Source organism: Symphodus melops, assembly GCF_947650265.1.
Source record: "Symphodus melops genome assembly, chromosome: 13".
Lineage (NCBI taxonomy): Eukaryota > Metazoa > Chordata > Actinopteri > Labriformes > Labridae > Symphodus > Symphodus melops.
The window spans coordinates 951,469-973,082 of NC_136703.1; the positions used below are offsets into that span (position 1 = coordinate 951,469).

The 21,614-nt window shown below is 47.8% G+C and overlaps 1 protein-coding gene across 1 annotated transcript; it reads left to right on the top strand.

The window, feature by feature from the left end:
- The first annotated feature begins 2,440 nt into the window (after positions 1 to 2,440).
- Positions 2,441 to 21,205, top strand: dennd2da (DENN/MADD domain containing 2Da). The gene is made up of 17 exons (XM_079358847.1): positions 2,441 to 2,556; positions 7,562 to 7,628; positions 8,063 to 8,152; positions 8,279 to 8,338; positions 14,161 to 14,208; positions 14,369 to 14,461; positions 16,363 to 16,538; positions 16,623 to 16,735; positions 16,813 to 16,882; positions 16,958 to 17,035; positions 17,424 to 17,564; positions 18,653 to 18,801; positions 18,881 to 19,052; positions 19,147 to 19,197; positions 19,291 to 19,372; positions 20,177 to 20,422; positions 20,696 to 21,205. Exons 1-17 carry the CDS (start codon positions 2,530 to 2,532, stop codon positions 20,761 to 20,763), a joined length of 1,731 nt encoding a protein of 576 aa, XP_079214973.1. The 5' UTR covers positions 2,441 to 2,529; the 3' UTR covers positions 20,764 to 21,205.
- The last annotated feature ends 409 nt before the right edge of the window (positions 21,206 to 21,614 follow it).

Below are 21,614 nucleotides of genomic sequence, written 5' to 3' on the forward strand. Positions count from 1 at the left end.
ACGCTGCAGAACGTTTCGACTGTTTCAGAGAAGTTCATTTTCTAACTTTCAAACTCAAATGTGTCGTTTTCATATCGTGCGATGATTTGATTTCAGTTTGATATATTCAATAAATAGTTCATGAGATGTGATCACGCTTTCATTGGAAACAAGACATTAGCTTATTACAGTAGAGATAAATAAATAAATAATCTTCCATTCAGCGTAATCCAGGTGAAATGTTAATTGTATTGATTTAAGGTGGTATAACGTCAGGTGTTTTACTGTAAACATGGAAAGCTGACTCGGCTCGGAGGAGGAAGATGTAAGCGTTCGAGCTGGGACATGTTAGAAAGCTTTCATCTCATGACATCACAGAGTTTCCTCATGCAGATTTAAATATTATCACAGTGAACTTATAATCGTGTTGAACTTATAATTGTCTCTGTTTCCTTGGGCCAGATAAATAAACAGTATCAATCAGAAAGGTTGATAGCTGGCTGCCTTTACGTAACACTTAAAGATTATTCAGCTGATGTGACCTACTCCACTTCGATATCAGAAGTTACAGTAAGAGGGAAACGGCGATCTGGCTGCTCACATTCAGATATGACTAAAGTCTAAAACACAGAGTTCAAGATATGAGAGAGAAGTCTGTTTGCTCTATTCTGATCCACTGATTTAAAAAAGTAGGAAGCTAAAGGTCACATGACCTCCTCCTCTTCTTCAGGTGAAATCAGTGTCAGAGCTCCTCTTCATCATGTGTGTGAAGTGTGTTGTTGTAAATCCACTCTGATCCTGTATTTGATCATGTCTATAAACCCCTCTATTTCAGCCCTGCTCAGAACAGGCTGTTTCTGTGTCTGTAGCTTTAAATATGTAAATGAGCTGTGTCTGACCACGCCCCCTCTCTGGAAGGGCTCGGGTGTACTCGCTGCTTTCTGGCTCCAGAACCCCTCCCCCACCTGGGGGAGGGGCTACTGCCCTTTGTGATGTCATGAAGGGAAAATCTCCAAACGGCCTGTTTGAGCACACATTTTCTGAAAAGTGGAGCAGGCAGAAGACGGAGAGGATGGACTCTTCTCATCATTGGGGGGTTTATAGACAGACACGTTAGAGGAACATGGAGGAGAGGAGTTTACAGAACATGTGACCTTTACACGTTGCATCAAAGTTCTCGCCTTTGCTGCAGGCGGTCTCCCCCCTGCCACAATATCCTGTCTGTCTGTAATAACACAAAATATTAAACAAGAAAACAAGGAGGCATTTAAAAAGAGGTTCTGTCAGAGAAATGTCAACCTGAACCCAGGCTGCTGGAAACACCTTCCTAAAGTACGTGCTCCTCTGATGCTGTTTCTATCTCTTTCTTGACCTTTGCTCTCAAACGTTATTCAACCTCTCAGACGTTTCCCTCGAGGCCTCAAACATCCCTCCTCTAAAGTCAGCGTCTCCCTTCTTGTCCACTTCCAACAGCAGCACTGGAGTCAGAGTCTCTTTCCTTCATGTCTGATATTGAGCGACACGTCTGCCTCTCAGGCTGCAGGTCTCTGATGCCCTCCAGCGACGCAGCTGGACCTGCAGAGGAGGAACAACAGGCTGCAGCTCGGCTCTCACTGCACAGATCGTCACTTCTCTTCACTTTGACTTTTTCTTTAAAACATGATTCAGATTTCAGTTCCTGCTTTAATGTTTTATGGTTCCTTTCTCGTGTTCCTGAACTCCCTGAGTGTGTTTTTCACTTCATGTGCCTGGGTTTAGTTTTTACTGTTTCCACACACACACACACACACACACACACACACACACACACACACACACACACACACACACGCACACACACACAAACTGCCCGTAGTTGCAAAACAGGTGTTGATCTGCAGAGTTTCCTGTTTTCTGCCAACAGATAAATCTGAAAGTCAAATCTTGCTCAACAACTTCTAAATGGTTTGTCAATAAACTCGCTGCCAACATGAGAGAGGTCATGTAGGGAGGAGCGCGCGGGGCACGACACGCAGCAGAGGGCAGATTCAAACCCAGCCTCTGTACACGAGGCGTGGGACGTAACCACTAAGCCATCAGGCCCCTGTGTTCGTACCTTTCTGACCTTTGTTTTATACAAAATAGACTGAGCGTAACACCTCGCTCTGGTTCATCTGATGAATTAAAAACATTCATCGTGGACTAACAGGTTTCACAAGCTGATAAACCGTTTCACTGGACAATGCACACACACACACACACACACACACACACACACACACACACACACACACAGATATACACACACTTCAGCCTTATACACACCCTTGTGTCGTCACTGCACTTTGATTCGACATTGAAAGAGGAAATCCCAGCCTGAGACTGAAGTCCGCCAACCGCACACTTGCAACAAGTGCACTTCCTCATACATGTGTTCTTACTGTTTCAATAAACAGTGAGAGTGAGTCCACGAGCTGCACGCTGCGGGACGGCCGGGTGTTTATCCTCCGAGGGATGATTAGGACATACATGATCTCTGATTTTTAAACCTGTCTGGGATCTGAAGGACAAATGGAGCGGACATCCCAGCAGCCTGCGGTGAGTGTGTTTCTGTCATTATTTACCTGCCGCTCACTTCACCTGTGAATCATTCACTTCACGTTTCTTTAACATGAAACTGGAAAATGAAGATGGAGCAAACCTGAACACAGAGAAACGTGCAGGATGAAAGTTTAAAACAAACAAAAAAAACATGTCATAGTTTTTATGTGAAATCATGTGACTGAGGAGGAACAGAGAGAGAACTTTGATCTTCACTTTGACTTCCTGTGTTATGAACGACAGCTCAGCTTCAGTGGGAGGTGCTCACATTTTCTGACTCTGCTATTCACTGAAAAAAAAAAAAATAATGTGACCACAGAGTTCTGTGAGCACTGAGGCCTGCGTGGTTTGAGACAATAACAAGCTGAAAGACAACGAATGCACGGTAAAGATTGCATATTGTAACATAGACTTGTCTTTCTGCGGATCTTTGAACTGACCGCCTGTCAGCGGCGTGCTCCTCTTGAACACTTCAGGGGAGCTGACAGCGTTTACTTCATCTGACCTCCATCCATCAAAAGGTCGATTTCACAGAAACGAGATCTCACAGAATCCCGCGTGATCAACCACGGCTTCAGAAGAAAAACCAACATGGAGGACGATGGGCGTCGTCACCTCTGGAGACGTTATGAAGACACTTTGTTGTTGCCATAGTTACACAAACTGCTCTTCGCCAATATTCCTCGCAGCTCAGCTGTGTTTAAGTTCACCGCTGTTTGTTTATGCTTGGGAGCTGTAAAAGTACACAACGTGTGGTTGGTGACGCCCCCTGGTCTACTCGCTCTCATTGGCTGTTGGTGGTGTTCCCTCTGCAGCAGCCGAACCATTCATATCAAACATGTTGGATATTTACGGAGGCTCTCATTTTTTGTATAAGGAGCAGTAAAATAATCGTGCTGACACCACAAACTTCAGCTGCTAATCAGCAGCGAAACGCCTCGAATCAGGCCACGCCCACAATTCTAAATCCCTAAAATCATCGTGTCAGGATCCAAAAGGAAGTCAGTCGTTACCAAGTCAAAACCAGCGCTGTTACCATGAGACACAAGACTGAATAAAGACGAGCTCTCGAGAAAACAACCAAAATGTTTGCATCACCATGGCAACAGGGAGTAAAATAGAGAGGATGCATGTGAAGATGATTGTGACCATATCGGCCGTCTTCATGTTTTATTGCAGTTATGACAAACAAAGTGTGGTTCATCGTTCTTTGCTGTTATCACAAAAACAAACACAGTGTGTGTTATAAAGCTTTCATGTTTCCACGGCAACATTAACTCTCTCGTTTCCTTTCAAGCAGCTGTCACGCCAGGTGGGGAGCCAACTTCTCTTTTACTCTTCCAGTTTATGTGTGTGTGTGTGTGTGTGTGTGTGTGTGTGTGTGTGTGTGTGTGTGCTCCGTTAAGCTGTTGCTGTGTGAACCAAACTACACATGATCTAAAGATCTAGATAACATGAAGTTATAATCCAGAGACGGAGCGTCAGGAGTGGACATGACTCAGGTTGTGCTGGTGACGCCGACCTGAGGCGCACGCCACAGCGTAGACTCAACGAAGAAGTGTAAACAAGAAGGTGCAACAGCCTTTGTGTCACACCGTCATTATGTACCTTTTATAAACTGAGTGCTGCGACATCTCAGGGGGGGAAATAATAACAGACACATGAAGGCAAAGAGAGGCAACCTTACATGTAGGAAGGGCTGAGAGGTTCGAGTTAGCCCAGCGATGATCTCTCTCACAGAGAGTGATGAAGTCTTCATCACACGGACCGGGGTTTCAGATCCGACCTTCGCTGCATGTCGTCCCCCACTCTCTCACTTCCTGTCTCACTTCTTCTGTCCTGTGTGAGAAAGGTGCCACAGGTCGGACTCAGAGTCAGGTGGATGCAGCTCAAAGACAACCGTCTCTGCACACGGGGTGCACGTAAACCCGCCGCAAGGCCGTGGGCGCCCCTCGTTCTTCACCTTTACTGTAGAGTTCAGAGGCGAAGAGGTCGACAGGAAGCAGAGTTTGGTTTAGCCATGACAGGTAGTAAAGCTGTCTGCTTTGAATCAAACAGGCGAGACTGTGGTTCATGTGGTCTGAAACCACTCGTCTGCTAAAGTGCTCAAACACACAGTTCATGGTCTCTGTGCAGTGACAGGAGATCAATCACTTAATGGAGAATTAAAGAAAGTATTTTCTCCCTTTAAGAGGAGATAATGCTGCAGGGCTGATACTGAACACGACGGCCCTGCCTGCTTTAAAGTGTCATAAAGAAAGGCACAAACATCGCCGTGTGTTGTGTACCTACAGGCGTGGTCACCGTGTCTGCAGCCTGCAGCCGTCTGAGTGATCAGAGGACGAGCGAGCTCAGACACAGCTGCAGGCCACCGTTTGTGTTTGCTCTGTGTCAGCAGGGTCCATCATCTCTGCAGACGTGTTTGCTTTCTTGTTCCTGGAAGGTTCAAAGTTCAGGCGTGTCCTGCTCAACACGACTCTTTGACTTCAACAGTTTCATATGTTCACAGTCTTATCTTGATCACCAAACACTAGAAGACTCTAAAACCACGGTTCTCAGATTGGGGGGGTCGGGACAGTCTATGGTCGGGACCCAAACGTGTTAATGCTGCACTTACAGTTCAAGGTGAAGTAACCTCACACTTTAAAACAGTAGGTGGCGGTAATGCACTTAAGAGACGACCGACTCCACCACTGAGACACTTCAGTCTCTCTGTAGATAGTGGTCCTCAGTGTGTCTCTGTATTTATTTTGTCCCTTCAGTCTCTCTGTAGATCGTGGTCCTCAGTGTCTCTGTATTTATTTTGTCCCTTCAGTCTCTCTGTAGATAGTGGTCCTCAGTGTGTCTCTGTATTTATTTTGTCCCTTCAGTCTCTCTGTAGATCGTGGTCCTCAGTGTCTCTGTATTTATTTTGTCCCTTCAGTCTCTCTGTAGATCGTGGTCCTCAGTGTCTCTGTATTTATTTTGTCCCTTCAGTCTCTCCGTAGCTCCTCCTGTTTTGCATATTCATGATGTCATTAAGTATATTCGTCCTTCCGCAGCTCATGTTCACATTTAATTTGGTTCAAAACAAACAAGAAACTTAAAACTCTTTGCTTCCTGCAGCGAGGCGGACGAGGACAGACGGGGTTTCCCAGAAGAGACGAAACATTTGAACTATTTTAGGAACTTAAATATTAAAGTCATCTTATGACAAACATCTAAAATGTCCGTCTTTAACGCACACACATAATGACTCTGTGTTATTGTCCACTGACCCGGCTCTGATGCATTCCTCTGTTACTCTGGTGGTTTATATAGCCGGGGAGTTTTCCCAAAGGGAGTCCTCATGTCCTCTCATTGGGACGTCTATAAATAGCCATCGTCGTGTCTTCCCATGCAGAGCCGATAACACTCATCTGGAGAACATGCAGAAGGAGCTCCCAGCTGAGTGTTCACACAGCTGACTGTAAAAGCTGCATCATGGAGTCTGCAAGCTGCTGGTAGAGTTTGACTCAAGAACATGAAGGAGCTGCTGACTTTCTCTCTCACAACAACAAGTCATTATAATCTTGAACTGTGCATCGAGTACACCGTCCTGTTTGGTTTTATGGATTCATTTAAATGACTTTAATGTCAGAGAAAGTCTGAAACTTCGTTTCCTCGTCAGAGAAACAGGATTACTCGTTTTAAGAGTCTGTCACATGATGAAAATGTTTCAAAGTGTTTTTTTTGTTGTATGTTGGTCTAAAGAGTAGAGGCGTGTCCAGAGGGATGTCATGAGCCCACCCCTTGAATTCTTACTGGTCACCCCATGTGCAACCCCAAAATGCTTAACTCTGATTGGCTGTTTGCCCTGCGGGAGGTGGGACTACTTTTCAAATCTGAGCTGCACTGAGTTCACACCTGACATGCATCATTACCTCCTCAATCACCCAACAACACCTCCATCTCTGCTCCCTTATCGCTGGCTCTGACCTGCTACAGCAGCCCAGTCCAGGAGTGATGAGGTCGGAGCGATGAGGCCGGAGCGATGAGGTCGGAGTGATGAGGCCGGAGCGATGAGGTCGGAGCGATGAGGTCGGAGCGATGAGCTCGGAGCAATGAGGCCGGAGCGATGAGGTCGGAGCGATGAGGCCGGAGCGATGAGGTCGGAGCGATGAGGTCAGAGCGATGAGGCCGGAGCGATGAGGTCGGAGCGATGAGGCCGGAGCGATGAGGTCGGAGCGATGAGGCCGGAACGATGAGGCCGGAGCGATGAGGCCGGAACGATGAGGTCGGAGCGATGAGGTCAGAGCGATGAGGCCGGAACGATGAGGTCGGAGCGATGAGGTCAGAGCGATGAGGCCGGAACGATGAGGCCGGAGCGATGAGGCCGGAGCGATGAGGCCGGAGCGATGAGGCCGGAGCGATGAGGTCGGAGCGATGAGGTCGGAGCGATGAGGCCGGAGCGATGAGGTCGGAGCGATGAGGCCGGAGCGATGAGGTCGGAGCGATGAGGTCGGAGCGATGAGGTCGGAGCCTGGACTCCAAAGACAAACTGCGCTCTGCCTTATTAGATATTTTGAACGATACAAAAATGAGTTGTCTGACTGAACTCCCTTTATTTTGAATTTAGATGTTTTGCAAACACCATGCAGGGAGTCTGGAGTTGGACATGCAATATGCAAGATTTGCAAAAACAAGGTAGAATACTGCAGCAACACGATCCATCTTCATATGACAAGATGCCATCCAGCGACGCCGGGCGTCTGTGTGGCGTCCCAGCCGACACTAAACGATGTGTCAAGTCAAAGTTTCCATCAACTGCTAAACCAGCTCGAGGGATCATAAAGGCACTGTTACGTTTTATCTGTAAAGACGACCGTACAGAGGAGCTGGTAACAAAGCAGATCATACTCTATAGTGCACTCAATGTATCCCACAATGCATTGTGAGAAGTAAAACCGATGTTCACGATGAACTGAGTGAATCCATCTCTGCCTTCGAACATGTTGAATCTTTCTTCTCCGTCTCCTCTCAGAGTTTGGAGCAGCAGCTCTCTCCGGCCACCAGGAGGAGCTTCAGCTTCTCGTCTCTCCGAATCAAAAGTAAGACAAAAACAACCGCGCTTCCTTCTTCTGTTTCAGTCATTACTCAGTAACTTCTTTACGCTAATGTTTGACCAAACAGAACCCAAAAGGGGTTTTTCCAAAGAGGAACATTTGAGGAGAAATTCTGATGTTTAAAATAACAAGCAGGAAGGAGCACAGGGAAACCTGAGCATGTCGCAACTAAATGAAAACTCTAGAGAGGAGGGCTCACAGAGGGCTGTTTTGAATCTGCAGTGCCCATTTTAAACACTAGGTGTCAGAGTTACACATTGCTCCTTTAACAGGCAAAGCTTCAAAGAAAAATTTAAAGACTGTAAGATCTTTATTGTGTCCTTCAGCCTCTTCAATCCCAGGTTTACAGAAAGCTTTCTTTGCAGATTTATTGAATGTGTTGTGAGAAGAATAAAGAGGTTTGTGTGTGTTGTCTGCAGAGAGAAACAACAGCTCTGAGGAGGGAGGAGGATTCACACGGAGAAGAGGCCTGAAGTCCTTCTCATCCGTCCGAGAGCGATCAAGAAAAGGTCAAATCTTTGTTCCATAAATAACCTGCTCAGTCATCTCCTCTTAACGCCTGAAATCCACGATGATGATGAAAATAATCTTCTCCTGACATCATGACAAACCTGTTTTTGTTTTTTATCGTATAGTCCCCGATGAAGATGGAGCCTCACAGGTGTTCACGGTGCGGGACAAGCTGAAGAGGACAGGTAGGTGTGAGACCATACCTGACTCTGATCAGCTGTTACGCCCTCGTTTATCAGCTGCTCGGAAAGTCAGGTAACGACCAAACACATGTTTACAGGTGTGGAGTGGATTTAAGATAAGATATCTTTATTGTCACTGTACAAGTACAACGACATACTGCTGGGTCAGAGAGTCAGTGGTGCTTCTGTGTGTTCATGAGTGAGACCGCTCTGAAGCTGTAGAGCCCCCTGTGACGCTTCCCTGAGGGTGTGTGTGTGTGTGTGTGTGTGTGTGTGTGTGTGAACAGAGGGAAAAGGGTGTGTGTTCTGGGTAAAGACAAACTTTAACATGTCAAAGATGTTTGCAGCCGCAGCTCGATGGCTGCACGTTCCTCTTGTGTGTTTTGTGTTTAATCATTAACTTCAAAGTGTTTCCACAGCGGCACAAATTCTGGAGAACTCATAATGTGCTCGGCTCTGTTGAACGCCAACATGGCGTCGCAGATATGGCTTCTCCGTCTCTCTTCTAGCAATGGGACATCACTGGAAACGTATCTTTATTGTCTTGCCTTGCCATGATTGTGTTGTAAGCTACGGTATCCAACTGTCTTTCAGAGTTCTCCAGCGTGAATGTTTAAGTCTCAGGTGGAGGGAGGGTAAAAGTTGTCCCCAGGTTACACTTCCTGTCAAGCACCCCAAGGTGTTTTTCCTTCAGAGACAAATACGACCCTCTAAGGTTCCAATGAAACGGATCAAACAAGACGACTCGTCCTTCAGGCTGTTCTTTCATTGGATAGAAGCCTGAAAGTGTTGTGTGTCTGACTCCGCCCCTGCCGGCGCCCTGAAGAGTCCTTTCGGTTGTGATGGGTGTGAGGTGGTTTCTCTGTGTGAACACACGTCGATAGGCTCCATCAGTGGAGTCAGTTTATCTGCTCGTGGCCGCTTCGGAAGGAGAAACAGTTTCTCTCCGTTTGAGAGCAGAAAGTGCTCGTAAAAACAACATTTTCCAGAAATTGCCACCTGTCAGAACGTTGTTATCAAAGTGGGGAAAAAAGAAGTCATTAAAGTGAGTGAGTCAGCTCTCTGACAGCAAACAGGTTCCTCTGGTCTGACTGTGCAGAGCTGTGAGTCACCGCCTGCTGTCTGCCTCGTAGACCTGGCAGAGAGGAAAGGAGGGCTCTCATCCTTTAACATATCAACCTTGAATTTCCCTCGGCATCAATAAAGTATCTATCTATCTATCTATCTATCTATCTATCTATCTATCTATCTATCTATCGATCAACCTGAAGACATGGGATCATGTTTGTGTCAACTGAACTTTGTTTGTTCAGGGCGGTTTGTTGTGTCAGAACAATGACATGACAGTAAAAAGACAAAGTACAAAAGTAACATAATCAACACAGTGACAATGCGAGAGGCAGCAAATATTCATAGAGGAACCACCAGTCCGGCTCACATCAGAGGAAATAAACTCTTGTGTTAAAGTTTATCGGCAATAATCATCAACTGTTTAATACTCATCAGTTGATTTTTTCTCAACATTTTTATTTAATTCTGGACTTTTTTATTTTTTTTTCTTGAAGTGTAAAATGAAAAAAAAAAGGAAAAATCGAGATTCTTCTCTTCTGATTTTCTAAACAGACTCATTACTTCCAAAAATGGATTTGTGTTGTTGTTGTTGTTGTTGTTCGGGTTAATCAGTTAGTCCCTGCTAAGCACTATATGGATCTGTAAGTCAGTCAGTTCAGCCAGTCTCACAGATCCTGAAGTAAACACACTTTGACCTATAAATCGAAAATAGACTCTAAACCGAAACATGACCCGAAGAATCGAAATCGAATGAGACTCTTAGAGATTCCCTTCTTCCTCCAAACATTCATTATTTCTCATGTCTTCCTCGTCACCCTCTTCCGTGTAAATAACGCAGCAGGAGGTGGAATAAACCTGACGTGACTTTTGTTCGGGTGTTTTTTTTTGATGTGTTCACTGAGAGGAGGAAAAAGGAAACACCGGCGGTTCAGTGTTTTTTGCGCATGACTTGAACGCAGCACAGCAGAGGAGCTCTTTGGGCTCGTGCCAACAAGCGCCAGGACAGGAGCTCGAGCCTGTGGAGCACGAGGACAGGTGGTGCGTGCTGGTTCCAGTGAGCGCGAGCCGGGATGAGATGAGATTTTACGGGAATGGAGACGACGAAGTTTGGATGACTTTTAAGAGCGAGATAAAGGATTAAAGCAGCGATGAGCGAGGCGGTGACGAGGCGGAGGAAGGGAGCCCGACTGGCGGACTTGAAGAACCGATGGAGTGAGTACTGGACCGCTGACACAGCCCAGAAACCAAACTGGGATCCACCTCACTTTTAGCATCAAAAAAATAAACTATCGTGAGAGTTAAAGACCGTAAAAGAACAAACAAGACCCCAAACAACCCCCCCCCTTCCGAGTCTGTTTTTATCGACTGTCGCTCACCTGTCTGAACGTGCACAGTGGCCTCGCGCAGGTTTGTCCGCCTGTATATCCGGGTGTCAAGTTTTCAACCTGTTCACGTTCAGAAAAACGGCAACTTAACTTTGACAGTGCAGCGAGTCCTTTACTCAGACAGGTGAATATAACCCACTACAGGTGACATGAAATACATCAAGGTGATCGATCAACACGCCGAATTGATTTATGGACTCCTGAGATTTGTTTGGTGACGTTGCCAAGTCGGTACATCAGACAGCCGAGGCGTGACGTCAAATTCACGGAATGCTGAATAAGGATTGGCCGATATTAAAACACTGATGATTAATAAGTTGATTCAGTCTGCGCTCTGCTCATATGTTAACATTCACCTGTATATATAGATACATTATTGATTGATCTGATCAATCAATCAATCAATCCATCAGTATATCCTCAGGGTCTTTGTCTCCTGTTGATTCAGTGTTCAGTAGTTTGCTGCATGTTGTCCTCCTGATGTCTCAGCCTATCGTCTGTTTGCAGGTTAAAATAATAAAAGCAGCTCTTCTTCTGTGGTTCATGTCCAGTAGATAACAACCAAGTCAAGTCCATGTAAATACAAAAGGCCTTTTTTTGAATGAATGAAATATACAAGAGTCAGCTTCCACGTCCTCTGTAGTTCCTAACATGGTGAAGAGGTCAGTGTTTAAAACAACACGTGGGACATTTTACATTCACACATGTCATGGTGAAGTTCTGCACATGTTGTCTTATAAATCATGCTGTGTTCCCCCATGTCCTCTTCCACACATGAGTTCAGTCACCATACGAGGACGTGTGTACCTGTCTTCAGTTTGTTCATGACATGATCAGTGTTTTCAGCGTCTGGACGTGAATGTCTCTCTGTATGTGCAGTGTTTGTGTCGTAGCGTCGTGAGGAGTGTTTCTGAAACGACCTGAGAGGCAGCATGAAGTTCAGATGGACGTCGTGTTCTCGAACCTGAAACCGATCATCGTCTGTATCACTGCACTCGCCCATGAACCTGTCCTCAGCTCTTAGTCCTTCAAGCCTCACATATTTATGGGATTAAATCCTGAAGTCTCGGGTACTTTGAAGCCTGTGGAGCCAAAATGACAGCCCACAAATATCTTTAGTTTCAATCAGCTGAAACGCAGGTTGTGTCAGAGGAGAAACAAACAGACGACCTCTTGTGTTTGAACTCCACAGGCGCGAGTTATCCAACAATGTGGCTGCTGATTAATGAACATTTAGGTGCTTAAACCTTCCCTCGCTCTGTGATCGGACTCCACGCACGCCGAGTCTCTCTGCTGCAGCTTTTCTAAATGTTGATGCTGTTTTACGTCAGGCTTTTGTGACTGCACCTCGTCTTCCTTCGAGCGCTGACGGCTCGTTGTTCAGACATGTTGTGCAGCCTCGGGCTGCAGCAGGCTGTTAAACAGGACTGTTATTTACACCCTCATCATCGCTCAAGCACGGCGAGGCGGTAACGTGCACGCTAACCCAACGCTGTGAAACACACGGAGCTCACACAGGAGGAAGCTTCTGCTCGGGTTTCTGTGTGTGTGTGTGTGTGTGTGTGTGTGTGTGTGTGTGTGTGTGTGTGTGTGTGTGTGTGTGTGTGTGTGTGTGTGTGTGTGTGTGTGTGTGTGTGTGTGTGTGTGTGTGTGTGTGTGTGTGTGTGTGTGTGTGTGTGTGTGTGTGTGTGTGTGTGTGTGTGTGTGTGTGTGTGTGTGTGTGTGTTTTCGATTGCAGCCAAAGTTGTGAAAGTGCAAGGCGTTGGGCGGAGACATGTCGGTGTTGCTCCTGACTGTGCAAACACCTCACCGTGGCAACAGAGCGCGTGCATTGTGAGCTTCTTTTTTGAAGGTTGTTGTTGGGAAGCAGGCAGCAGAGCCAACATGAAGCCTGAACAATGTCCCCTGGGACGCCGTCTTTGTCCGCTCCAGGTCGTTGGACACACTCAGCTAAACTCATTCATCCCGTCCTTTATTTAGTCCTCCACGTCTGTGAGGAAGAATACTGTAAGCTTTCATCAGACAGCCAATCATTGTGCGTCCACCGGCAGGAACTGCAGGTCGGCGTTCCCAGGTTGGTCTCGACTCAGTCGGGGGAACAGATCGACTTTATGCTTGTTGAAATGTTTGAGGCCTCCGGACGCTCTACTTCCTGTGTGAGTTGTTCTGTTCTGTCCAGCTCGACGCGGGCCTGCAGCGGTGAAGTGTTGTGGCGCTCCTGAGACGCACCGCGGGGGGTCAGACTCACACAAAACCTGGTTCAGGTCCTCTGAGATCCTGATTCAAGCCCCAGAGCGTTGGCTTGAATCGTTTCTACGATGCATCGTGATGCGGACGGTTCTGCATCGATACACGGGCGGAGCAGAACCGCTGCCGACCGGGTAGACGTTTCGTGAAGCGTCAGGTCAATACTTTGGTCCTAGCGGCCCACGTGGCGAGTAATCCCCACCCTCTGCTTGTTCCTCTCAGACACTGAGGAGGGGGATTAAAGATTTCAGACTCGGAGGCTCTCTCTGTGTCACTTGCTCGGTTTCAGAAGAAGACAGAAAACAGTCACTTCCTGTCGTCTTTGAGATAAGCGGTTGAAACTTCCCTGCTGAGAAATGGGTCAGCACATTTCAAAAAAATCCCACAATGGTTGTTTTGCAGTTTTGGTTGGCAGGTGGGTTTCCTTTCCTTCGAGCAGAGCCAGCTTTGCAGAGTGAACTCGTCTGCTGTTGAATGCTAAGCTAACTGCTAAGTGGGTATGGAGCTCTGTGTAAAGTCTCAGGGACAGACAGGCGACTGCTCATTTGAACCATCACAGTTAAAGTTGAACTTCAGGTGACGTCAGGTTCAGTTAGATTTTCTCTGTATTGTTGGAGTTTCTTTCTTTCACTTTTTCTTTGGATTCACCCTCCATCAGCACACTCTGCTTCTGGAGGCAGACTCAGTGAGGACTCATCAGAGCTGAAGTGTGGAGGGGATTTTTTTTTCGGGTTTGTGTAAGTGGAGGTTGGAAGGAAGCAGCTTTTTCCCACGTCACCTGAACGCAGCACAAGTGAGACATTCTTGTGTGAGAGTTTGATTTAAGCAGACAGTCGGCAGATAACGAGGATTAAGAAATGTTCTGCTTCTGCTGATGGCTGGACTGGTTCAAGATGTGTTTGTGTCCCCGCGAGAGACAATGATGTTTCATTTGATTTAAGGGGGGGGCGGGGCCAACGCAGAGAGCATCTGTCTCCCTCCAGCCTCGTCATCAGATAAGAGCCCCCTCGAGGCTGGATTTCCATACTGTGTGTTTACAGCTCTTTAAAACACAGCATGTAAAACCTTTTGAAGAGATAATCAGGAAAGTTTATTCACTAAAGTCTTTGTGTGTGTTTTCAGGCGAGCAGCCCAAAGGTCACCTCATCTCTGAAGTCCCTGAAAAACCCAGTAAGTCCAGCGGGCCGTGTTTATATTTATCATCCAAGCGAAGGGTCTTCCCCCTCTGCTCCACGTGTTCCCTCTTCTCCTGATGTTTGATGAAAACACTTACACCACGATGACCACACGGTCCTGAATATCTGAGCGTGTGCTTGTCTTCCTCCTGCAGCGCTCCCCTCTGATGAAGATGAAGGTGAACGACAGGGGGCGCTCAAGAGGTTCAGCGCCATGTGGTCGTCGTTCCGGCGAGGGAAGAGAGACAGTGAGTGTTACTGCACGACACCACATCAAACACGAGCGAGCCACAGTACTTCCTCTTCTCATCTCACACTTCCTGTTCAGCCCGAAAGTGAGGCGGGGACGATAATGAGCGCTCACATGCTGGACGTGTTATTAGAGGTTATATAACCACTGACATCACCTGATGACGAGGTGTACAAACAGCTGCTGCAGCGATCACAGGGGATGAAGGTCAGCGCCTCCTCCCACCAGGTGAACTCTCCTGATTACATCCTGCTGCCGTCTCTCAGGCCTTCTCCGCACCGAGCCGGGTTCCTGTAGAAACAAACATCCCGCCCCGTCCGTCTAGAAAAAACTTCATCCACACGTAACCACAGAAGTGTTCTAAAGCATCTATAACATAGAAATATGACTCTTTAGTTATTGTGAAAGTTGAACCTGTGATGAAAAAAGGTTTCACATCAACACATTTCCTGATTTATTGATGTATAAAGAGAGAATAGAGCAGGCGTGATTATTATAGGCTTTAAAGGGTTAAACACGTTCATGCTGTAAACACAGGTCAAAGGTCACATTTTGTCGCAGGCAGTGACTGTTAGTGGCGTCCACATGCAAACGCCTCAACGGAGAATTCACATATCTTCAGTTTGCTCTGAGGTTTTTAAAAGCTTCGTTTTTTGATGCCGTAAATCTGCGTGTTCGTGTGGATGAGGCCGGAGAGATACCCGGCTACGTGTGGGCGGGGCCTAAGTCAGCTCACTCTGACTTCCTGCAGGAGAAACAGCAGGAGGCTGGAGGAGACACATTCACACACGACGCTCGGCATCAGAACATCTCTGAACCCAAACAAACATTTAGATTCTTCACATTAAAGTTCAGAAAGGAGAGAAGTGTGAACCCTCTCTCTCTCTGTTGGCCGTGTGAAGGGCGAGTTGCATGAGCGAGGGTCATGTGACCGATCTCTGTTTAAAACCTCCGGTCACATTTATTCATCAGCGCGTCGTGTTTGGACTCGGCTGCTGTTTCACCGGGTAACGCAGCTGTTTGTTTGTCCGTCGTTTAGATTTTTCATGAATCCTTTCAAACACTCGTCTCCCGGTCGGAGCCGCCGTGAACGAAACGCAGACGTCTGGACTGAACGTCTGCACGGAGCGAGGACGCCAAAATATCAGCCGGCGCTTTTTTATTGAGTGGAAATACATTGTGCAGAGCTGTGATCTGTAAAACACAGGAGCACACACACACACACACACACACACACACACACACACACACACACACACTGAAGATCTGTGTTTAACATATTTGACTCGGAGGAAAACATGTTACTCAAAGTTTAGCTCACCTGAAAGGAACCAGTTCTTCAGGTGGAAAGTTGAATCTCTGCACACTTGAAACTTTAACGATTATTCAAGTGAACGAGTGCCAGCTCAAAGTGTTTATTCATGTCACTGAGGACGGATTACTGCAGGAAACGTTGAACACTGAGCCAAGCTGAGGACAGAGGAATCCTGGCTGCTACACAGACCTGAGCAGAGTCCGGACCTCTGCACAGAGCTGGAGAGGTTCATGTAGACAACCATGAGCTGATGAATAACCCGAGGGACGGTCAGGTGACACCTCCACTTTTTATACGCTATAAATCAGAAGGAAGACGTCTGTTGTCGTAGCGGCGTTGCTGCTGGGTCGCTCCCTCCAGGTGAGCTCTGGGTGTCACAGCAAGGCCGAGTGCTGCACGGTGAGGTCGAAACAAAACGTCATGAAGACGTGTTCAACAGACGGAGGGATGTGAGTGAGCGGTGCCTCTGGGTCGCTGTCAGATGACGACACGCCTCACACACTCACTGTCACAGCTTGGTGCTCGTTCTGTAAATCTTTTCCATGTGACGTTACATCGCTGACCCGTCTCTTGTTTCTCTGCAGAGGGGAAAGAGGCGGAGCCTGCTGAGCCGCAGAGCACCACAGTGGAGGACAAAACCTCCCGGCAGCACAAATACGTCAGCGGTCAGTACTTCTTCGAGTACCTGGTGGTGGTCAGCCTCAAGAAGACCAAAGACGGCAGCAGCTACGAACCTCAGATCACCTACCAGTTTCCAAAGGTCAGCGCTGCTGCGACAGGAGCTGAAGCTTCGCCGTCTAACCCGAGTCAGGCCTCAGTAAATCCCTCCTCCTTTTCCTTTCAGAAAGACGGGATGGCGAGGTATCAGAAGGAGGAGGAGGAGAAGACGCTGAAGGCCATCACTCTCTTTTGTTTCCCCGAGGGCATCAACTGGGCTCCTCTGACAGAGTACCACAGGTACGCCTCTCCCCTCTTCATCCACCTGTGTGTGTGCTTCACAGAGCTCAGCTGCATGTCTGTCTGTCTGTCTGCAGCGAGACCTTCTCCTTCGTCCTGACCGAGATCGACGGCAGCAGAAGAAACGGATACTGCCGGAGGTTACTGGTCAGTGTTTGGACTGAACGTGTCCTTAAAGAGGACTTTATGATGTTTATGAACTTTGTCGTCTTTTCTCTTCAGCCTGGAGGGAAAGGAGCTCGACCTCCTGAGGCGTACTGCATCATCAGCTCGCTCGCTTGTTTCGGACTCTTCTCCAAAGTGAGTTCCTGAAATCTCAATCTCAATCTCAACCGTGAACAGCTGATCTGTTCAGAGCGCCTGCTCGCTTCCTCCTCACCTGGTTCAGCCTGTTTGTCTGCTTTTATCTAGAGCCTGATGCTAATATTAGCTAAACTCAAAGTGTGTGATGGGCGTCTCTCCTGTGAGTGTGTGACACACCTGTGTCAGGTGTGTGTTCACTGAAGGTCACGGAGGAAAATGTTCAATAAAAGATGGTCTCAGATGAAGTTGGAACAGAATGATTCCTCGTCGTCCTCCATCTTTGTCAGCGTCATCAAACTGACGTTTATGACGCTCGTTTTTATCTTCTAAAGAGATTCTCTGCTCTAACCCGTGTGTGTGTGTGTGTGTTTGTGTGTGTCCGCAGATATTCGACGAGGTGGAGAAGCGGCGGCAGATCTCCATGGCCATGATCTACCCATTCATGCAGAAGCTGAGGGAGGCTCCATTCCCAGCTCCGGGACACACTGTGGAGATTAAGAGCTTCATTCCTGAGTCGGGCACTGAGGTCAGAGCGGGCGTTTATTTTCACCTCTCTGACCGCCGTCACATCACTGCGCTCACAGTTATTCACTGAACTCAAAGAAGCAAAGTACATCTGATCAAAGAAGTGAAACAATAACACAAAGCCAGTCTTTCACTTCGGCTCCGCCCCTTTTTAAAAAGTGTCTCTGTCTGATATATTTAGAAAGCATGATGTGAAAGAGAGCAGGTTAAATCTCAGGACGTCAGCCGGTCAGCTAACCACGAGGCAACCTGGGGACGTTTCATGACTCACAAACATGTCAGAGAGAGAGACGGAGAGGAGAGAGACAGAGAGAGAGACCGAGAGAGAGAGGGAGAGAGAGAGAGAGACGGAGAGAGAGACAGAGAGAGAGAGACGGAGAGAGAGAGAGAGACGGAGAGAGACACAGAGGGAGACAGAGAGAGAGAGGGAGAGAGAGGGAGGGAGGGAGAGAGAGAGAGAGAGAGACACACACACACACACACACAGAGAGACAACATGTTATCACATCGAGGAGCTTCATTGGAGTCTCTGCAGACATGGTCACATGTACGGAGGCCCAGAAGGGACAAGTGGCAGCTCGACATGTCAGCCCAGCTGAAAGCTCGCCGTTCCTCTGCGCCTCCACTGGTAGATCCTGCAGGCAGGTGTGGGTGGCGCTCTGTCTGAACATGTCCTTTACCTGCAGGCCGCCGGAGACCCAGCTCACCGGCTTCTACAGCCGTCTTCACATTCCTTTAGTAAGACGTGACATAAGAACAACACAGACGCTATATTGACCTTTTTACCAACGCCATGTGAAGTCCACACTGCAGGGCAGGAAACACAATGCAGCCGTTTGATGATGTGCACGGAGGTCATAGTGGTGGCGTGCACCGTGCAGCGATCATAGGGAATAAACGTTTCTCTGCTCCTTGACTTCAGCCCCCCCAGACTTCCTGCAGAAACCTAGAAGGGGTTTATCACTGTGAACATGAAGACCAGAGACAGATGTCTGCACAGCACACAAAGAACACACTCGGGCCGTGTTTAAAGTTGTCAGTGGACTGATGATGTGGTTGACATGTTGGTGGCGTCTCTCTCTCTCTCAGATCATCAGTCTGACTCGTCCGTTGGACTCCTGGTTGGAACACGTTGACTTCGGGAAGCTGTTCAGCTGTCTGACTGATGAGGAGGTGCTGCTCGTGTTCGCCTCCGCCGTCCTGGAGAGACGAATCGTCTTCATCGCTGATGAACTCGGGTATGACACAACACCCCCCCCCCCCCCCCCCCCAACCGTCTGACACAGTGAGCTGATCGTCTCTGTGGTGTCTCTGCAGCACCTTATCTCAGATCATTCACGCCGTGGCCGCGCTGCTCTACCCGTTCACCTGGCAGCACACGCTCATCTCCATCGTACCCGAGATCCTCATCGACGTGGTGATGGCTCCCACCCCCTACCTGCTGGGAGTCCAGAAGCACCTGCTGGACCTGGTCACGGACCAGGGGGACGTGAGTCATCGTGGACCAAAGTGAACTTCATCAGAACAAAGTCAGAATGTGTGTTTGGATCAGAAGTCAGTTTTCCTGTGTGTGTCTCAAACAGCTGCTGGTGGTCGATCTGTCCGAGGACAAGAAGGAGACCTTCATCGTGTCAGTAAGTGTGTCCACAGGTGTTGAAAGGATCTTTTCTTTATCAGATATGTCTTCTATATTCACGGTACATTTGTGTTGATCTGAACCTTTCCAGATCGGAGATGAAAGCTCCATCCTGCCTCCGAAGCTCCAGGCTGAAATCATGGAGGCTCTCAGCACCAGACAGAGAGCGTCGAGTGAGTACAAACAGAATCCAACACACGAGGATCTGATTGGTCTCAGACAAAGCACATCTCAGGAACTTAGAAACTGGGACTCGGCAAGCGTCCTCTAACAGGCAGGAACCTCCAGCTGGATTAGACTCTTGGTGAGATCTGCTGAGACCGGTACCTGAGAGATAAAGACCTGAGAGAGACACCCCCCCCCCCCCCCCCCTTTGTCCACTGAGACATTTCCAGGGCTCGTTCGTCTGTTGTTTTGACAGCCAAAGTCCTGACTCCGGGCCAGAAAAGAACGGTTCCTGAGTAGCACCAACTCCTCACTGGTCTACAAACCAGGAAGAGCAAAGCACCGCGGCCCTGAGTTTAGAGACCGGACCGTAGATAGAGTCAGAAATCAGTGAGGGAGCGAGTGGGGAACCACATGCCAGGTCAGAACCACACCCAGGGTCACCCGCCTCGAGGTCCACTGCCCCGCTACACGTGCACCGACCTCGAGGATACCAGCTCCCCTCGAGCTCCCCGTGTGGAAGAGACGAGCCGTCTCCGGGCTGTGTGCTCGTCGGACATCACTCCTGCAGAAACGCCCTCAAGAAGCTGCTTTAATCCAGTCTGGGATTTTACACAGCTTAGCTAACAGTCTTTGTACCAGACGAGTCTGTGTCCTGTTTGACGTATGACTTCTGTGTCGGCCTGTGACATCACTTAGCAACAATCCAGACTTTATAAATCTGAAGCTCTCCAACTTTATTCTGAATGTTCCTCAGGCGGTGCTGGAGGTGTAGTCTCATCATCACCTGTGTTTTCTGTCTTTTCTCCCAGCGGTGGAGGAGCTGAACCGGGTGGTGTCGGAAGCCTTCCTGCATTTCTTCGTGAGGACAGTCGGCCATTACGCCCGATATGTGAAAGAAGGTCGTGCAGGGGAGCCGGGGGTGTTTGAAAAGAGAAGTTTCTACAAGGCCATCGAGTCCAAAACCACCCGACACTTTGTCAAGAAGTTCCTCCAGACGCAGATGTTTGACCTTTTTATCCAGGACGTGGAGCAGCAGCAGCGTGGACCGCAGCAAGGTGACGACAACGCCAGATAAAAGAACTCCGATTGTTGTTGTGTCAGAACGCCCTTCCTTTCTGTTCAAGACAAAGATGAGTTTTTTTATCTGTCTTTGCAAAGCCAACAGAAACCTGGTTATTCATATCCTTGTGCACATGATGAATGGTAGCATCCTGATTTGTTGTTACTGCATCATATTTGTGCAGACTTTTCTGCAGAGATGCGACTGATTTGATTTCCTTCTGATTGTCGTCTAAACTGTGAATTTATTTGTGTTCTTTGTCCTGCAGGAATATTTCACAAGAAGATCGTTGAGTACCAGGAGAAGAAGAAACGAGAGAAGGCGCGAAAACACTAGCTGTGTGTGTGTGTGTGTGTGTGTGTGTGTGTGTGTGTGTGTGTGTGTGTGTGTGTGTGTGTGTGTGTGTGTGTGTGTGTGTGTGTGTGTGTGTGTGTGTGTGTGTGTGTGTGTGTGTGTGTGTGTGTGTGTGTGTGTGTGTGTGTGTGTGTGTGTGTGTGTGTGTGTGTGTGTGTGTGTGTGTGTGTGTGTGTGTGTGTGTGTGTGTCTGTGTGTGAGTGAGAAGAGGAGTACATAGGAGACGATGTGAATGTTGCACTGTGTGTGTTTTATGTCCTGTGTTGGTTTTAATTAATTATTGTGTGAATTACTGTACGGCTACGTTGCTGCTACTCTGTGAAACACTGGCAGAACGAGAGACTTCAGCGCCCCCTGTAGGCCACAGTCTGTCGCTGACGAGCAGGAAATCATTTCAAATAAAAGACTGTTTTTTTTAAAGTCACAGTGCCTGCAGTCTCTGATTTTTAAAGCAGCTTGAGGCGGTCCCCTCCAACCATCCAGAGGAAGCTACAGGAGCTCCAACGCACAAAAGAAAAGTTCATTAAATTGCCTCAAAGCTTTGAAGTGATGTATAAAAAAATAAACTATGATGTAATGTTCTTTTCATGTGTGTACCTTAAAACCTCTTGTTCCTCTCTCCTCCATGACCGAGTTGATTTTATGTTAGTCCTATAACATCAAGCAAACTTCATCAATCACAATCAGCTGCTGATTTGTTTAACCACATCTTTTAGATAATTCTTCTTCGTCTGTAGTTCAGAGTCACAGATATAACCAGCGGAGATTATCGAGCCTGTCGGGGCCCCGGGTAAACATTCACAGGGGGCCCCATTAAACAGCGACCATCATTG